Source organism: Chaetura pelagica, unplaced genomic scaffold (genome assembly GCF_000747805.2).
Source record: "Chaetura pelagica isolate M959 unplaced genomic scaffold, ChaPel_1.0 scaffold123, whole genome shotgun sequence".
Lineage (NCBI taxonomy): Eukaryota > Metazoa > Chordata > Aves > Apodiformes > Apodidae > Chaetura > Chaetura pelagica.
The window spans coordinates 9,561,211-9,566,243 of record NW_009953295.1 but is presented as its reverse complement, the minus strand read 5'-3'; the positions used below and the strand labels follow the sequence as shown (position 1 = coordinate 9,566,243).

Sequence of the window (5,033 nt, the reverse complement as noted above, 5' to 3'; positions counted from 1 at the left end):
GAAGTTAAAAAAGTTCATTTGAATTTCTGAAATGGAAAGCAATATATAGTAATATTCCACTTCTTTACTTTTTCTGAACTTGGCTTCTTCAGCAAAACAGGAAAGAAATTATTTAGTCGTAAACGAAAAACCTCCATTAGAATTCAGGAGACTCCTCAGGTATTTTGCTAACCATTAATGGTGAAATGTATTTTTGTTCACAGATGTAATTCACATTTGTGCTTCCAAATCAGCTTTTCAATATAAATTGGTAGTTTCCTTATCAGTCTACTCAGCCTGATTGACCTTTTATATTTTTGCTTCCAGGAGGAAAAGAAGATGAACAGATAATTGCTGAAATCATGAGAAGGCGTTTTTTTCCTGCTGTCATAACTCATAAGCCCTGGGAGGGCTTTCACTTTGCTGGCCATGAGATAAGAATTACAGAAGCCACTGATTGCTACGGGGCAGTCGTCTGGCCATCGGTACAATATTTATACAGCATTGTTAGTTTTTAAGTTTTGGAGTCTTATAGTACTTTAAATTTATTTTGCGTGATAAATATGTTTGGTTTTATGTTGATAACCCAAGGAAAACATTCTGTGCTTCTCTGTCTCCATTCTGGAAATCCAAAGCCTGAATTTAGCCTGGTTTAGTATCGTTTCCTGGTTCTCAATGCTTAAATGTTATTTCTTGTTTGTGCTCCTATCACACAAGATCTTGTGTCCTCTCCTCACCTACTAGTAACTTTCCATCCTATTGGCTAGTTATAAGCATATTTTGAAGGAAATACAGCAGTCTTATGATTAAATTTCTGTACATTTTATAAATACAGAAGGCTGTATAGCAGGCAAGTCCAGGCAGTGGAAACAGCTGTCATAGGAGGTCACAAGATACTAGCACTTATAGAAGCTACTCAGCCTACTTCTGTGAGAAAGAATTTTACCTCATAAATACCCAGGCATAGGAAGAGGTTCAGCTGGAGCTTTTAGTTTCTCAAATAGCCAGAAATCTAGTTGGAGAGAACCATTGTCCTTGGTTTTTGATAGAAGAACTATCGATATGCCCACCATACAAAGAACCTTCTTCAAGGTTTTGAGCCTGTGCAGCTAATGCACAGCTAACTTGACTGTTTTTAAACAATTAAGAATGAAAAAAACCTCTGTGGTCAGGGAGGTGCCCTGATGCACCATTGACACTTGTGGCATTCAGAGAATGTCCCTGGAACAGAACCACCTCCAGGGACTCTTACAGGAGGAAGAGGACTGAAACCCAAGAAGTTCAATCTCTGTCACAACAGTGTTAGCCTCCTTGGATTGTAATATTTTTAAGAAATATGGCCATAGTTCAGCTGAGGAGAGTTAGCATTATCCTTTTCTTAGCAAACCTGGACAAGTAATTTATGCTGTATCTCTTGGTGGCCCCAGTGCTTGTCTTTGAGAAAAGGTTGGCTGACTGCTGATTATTCTCACAAAATTATGGCCTCTAATGAAAAGTGTGGGGATTTTTTCCTGAAAGGGTTTAGCCAATTTTGCTGTGGAAGGAAGGCAACCCTTCTGTCTATGTCTTTTCATGTTCTCCTTTTCTATTCCGTATAGCAATATTTGAACTCTACCAAAAAAATGTTAGCCAAAATTGTTGAGAGGGCAGGAACCTTGAGGAAAAAAAACTTTCTGCATGTTTCATGGAAAAAAAGCTGGATTTAAGTTTCCCTAATTTATCCCACAGAAATTTTGATCCTGATAGCCAGTTTCTACAACAGAACAAGGCAAAGCTCTGAGGGAAGAAATTATAGGTATATATGGAACTAACAGGAAATCTTAATATAATGTGCTTTTGAACATCAGTAAAACATCAGATGCAATCTTTAGAAACCTGAATTTAATTAGTCCTGGAGCTTACAGACTTGCTTCTGTATCAAAGCTTTGTTGATTGTCAGTTATATGTAACTTTGCATAAATGACCCTACTCTTTTTGCCCTGAATTAAGACGTAGAGAGCAAAATTTCTATTTCTAGCATGTAAATATTGGGTCAACATTATCTTTTTCTACTACTGAATTGATTAAAAATAAAACTGAGAGCATAATTTTGCTGTGTGAGACTGAGCCACTAAAAGTTGCCTTCCCAAATGGTCATCTGTACTGCAAGAGGATATGGCAACCATCATATGTATTTGTTGATGGAAACTATATAATTATCTAAGAGTGGGAAAACAGGGAGGAGACAAGCTGGAAACTATCTTAGTCAGAGAAATAAAATTAGCAATTTCTATTTCAAACAATGAACTAAAACTCGCTGGGTAGTGTGGACAGGACAGAAGGCAGAAGCTTAAGCACAGTTTATAAATTCATACATAAGGAATCTGCTGTAGGGGGCTCTGTGTCTTTGTTGGCTGTAAAGGTTTGCTGTGCTTCACGAGGTAAGCACAGAGGACCTGCAAACAAACTGAACTGAAAGAAAAGGGGTAAATCTATTGGTCCCTTTTGAATCATTACAGTAATTAATGATTGTCAAAAATAATTAACTATTGGAAGAGCTTAACGAGGATTGCTGTGGATTTGCTCTTACAAGCAGTCCTTATATCAAGATGTCTTTGTGAAGGACATGTTTTAGCTCAACCAGAAGTGAGTGCCATTATAAGCAGGAATTGCTGACTGGAATTCCATAGCTCATGTTATGCAGTGTGACAGATTAGATAATTGCAGTTGTTCCTTCTGGCTGTAATGCTTTACAAGCCTATATTGAGGCATGTTGTGGCATTTATTTTGTCAGTCCATAGAGCTCAAAGTTCATAGAGAGCTGTGATCCCTTAGGGACAGCACTTGAATGAATATTGCTCATTTGAACAGACATGAAATTACAAAAGAATTTTTTTTGCATGCTTTTAAATGGTAATACATATTTAGTGAAGGGGTTTGTTTCATTTATTTGTTCAGTATGCTCATGGATTCCCTCCCCTACAGGCTCTTGTTCTGTGTTATTTTTTGGAAACTAATTCTAAACAATACAATTTGGTTGACAAAAATGTGATTGAAATTGGAGCTGGAACTGGGTTGGTCTCCATAGTAGCCAGTTTACTGGGTGAGTACGTGCCATTGCTCTTATGCTCTTGGAAACATCTCTCAGATGAATACTGGAGCATAAAGGAAGTGGCTTAGAATTTTCTGTTGTTTGACAGCTTCCAAGAACAAGAAAAAATAAATTTCAAAAGGCTAATTTGGAAATCTGTTCTGTTATTTTTTTTCTGTAAAGCTGCTAGTGTATTGATGTTATAAAGGAGGTCCCAGTAGATGATGTTGTCATTAACAATGTTAAACAGGGACCAAAGTAAGAAACTAGTGGCCTCACAGGATGCCAGTTGCAACCAGATGTAGGTATGACCAATTCATCACCTTCCATTGACCAAACAGCCCTTGGATGCCAGGTCACTTTCTTTCTATTTACATTCAGCATTTTCTCTCAGCAGTTAATCTTTGCCTTTTCTGTTACAGACACCATTGTGTTTTCTTTCATGCTAGCCTATTCTTCATCAAGACTAATCCAAATCACTAACTTCTGCATTTTAACAGAATCTTAGCTTTCTGTAGTCTAAGAAATCTTACTATGTGAAAAGGAAAGGACCTGAGACAATACTTTAATGCTGACTTTTTATTTTTTTTTACACTCAGTAACCATTGTTCTTCCATCCCTATTTGCTCACTGTACTTTTAACCAATTGATAACAAGACACAGTAAGTTTCTGATTTCTCCCCACCATCCCTAGCTGCATTTAGATAGCAATCTGTAGAGTAAAACTGCCAGGAACCAAATATTTATTTTAAGAGCAATGGCTAAGAGCTTTTGGGAGCATTTACAGTGTTCTGTTCCCTCAAGTGAGAGCTATCTGATAAAGTCAATTCCTTGTGCAGTGTTTTTTTGTGAATGGCCTTTTGCTCCAGTCCTGAAGTATATTCAAAGATTATGTTTGTTCTCTCCCTGTCACAGGTGCACTTGTGACTGCCACTGATTTGCCAGAACTGCTAGGAAACCTTGAGTACAATGTTCTCCAAAATACAAAGCTGAAATGCAAGCACCGGCCTTGTGTTAAAGAGTTGTCTTGGGGAATTGATCTGGAAAAGAACTTTCCTAAGTCGTCTTATCATTTTGACTACATTATGGCTGCTGATGTAGTTTACCACCATCCCTTCCTAGATGAACTTCTCCTAACTTTTGATCACTTGTGCAAGAATGACACTGTTATTCTGTGGGCTATGAAATTTAGGTTTGACAAAGAGAACCAGTTTGTGGGTAGATTTCAGACACTTTTTGACTTGGAGGCAATTTCTGATTTCCCCAGTTTGAACATAACCTTATATAAGGCAATGAGGAAAGGCAGGATGAAAGTCAGACCTTCCAAAGTGACAGTCTGAGAGATACAAGAATGTTGCACTTTTGGCTGCTCTGCAGCTGATTATCTTTTTAATAATTTCCATGTCAGTAGCTGCTGGCACCTGCATGAATGAAATTTTTAGAGATAGCTAAAACAAAGCATCAGATTCCTAGTACATGCCTGTCAAATTCCTAAGTTTGATTTGCTATTAGCTTTATCCACAGAAGAAATGGATCTTTGATGTTTTCTTGACTTTTATGTGCTATGCTGACAACACTCATAATTTTCACAAGTCTTACAATTATCGTTACAAGATGTGTAACAGATATTTCCAATAACTTTCAATTGCAGCTTTGAACAGTGTTGCATAAGATCAACCAATCTTTTAAAACTTAAGACTGTGATAAATGTTTGCATTTAAAAGTTGTGGTGTGAGATCTTTCCCATTCTCGCTATGATGTAAATCTTTCCTTTGAATAGCCTTTATAGGACACTAAATTAGCTGGGAAAATTCCCCACCTGGGAAATAAACTGTTATAATAAAGGGACAGAATTTATTGGTTACTCTTTGATTCAACATTTATGCTTTCTTCCCCTTCTATTTTTATTGAGATTCAGGGATTCTTCAACAGATAGCCAGACACATGAGACAAGTGGGAATTAAATGTTTTGTTGCTTAAATAA

At 37.1% G+C, this 5,033-nt stretch overlaps 1 protein-coding gene across 1 annotated transcript in view; it reads left to right on the top strand.

Moving 5' to 3' along the window:
• LOC104388990 (protein-lysine methyltransferase METTL21E-like) overlaps positions 1 to 4,389 on the top strand; it is a 13,896-nt gene extending 9,507 nt beyond the window's left edge. Inside the window, exons 2-4 of the mRNA XM_009997930.1 lie at positions 307 to 464; positions 2,944 to 3,061; positions 3,965 to 4,389. Of these exons, the coding sequence (XP_009996232.1) occupies positions 307 to 464; positions 2,944 to 3,061; positions 3,965 to 4,389 (701 nt within the window). The remainder of the gene's footprint in view (positions 1 to 306; positions 465 to 2,943; positions 3,062 to 3,964) is intronic.
• The last annotated feature ends 644 nt before the right edge of the window (positions 4,390 to 5,033 follow it).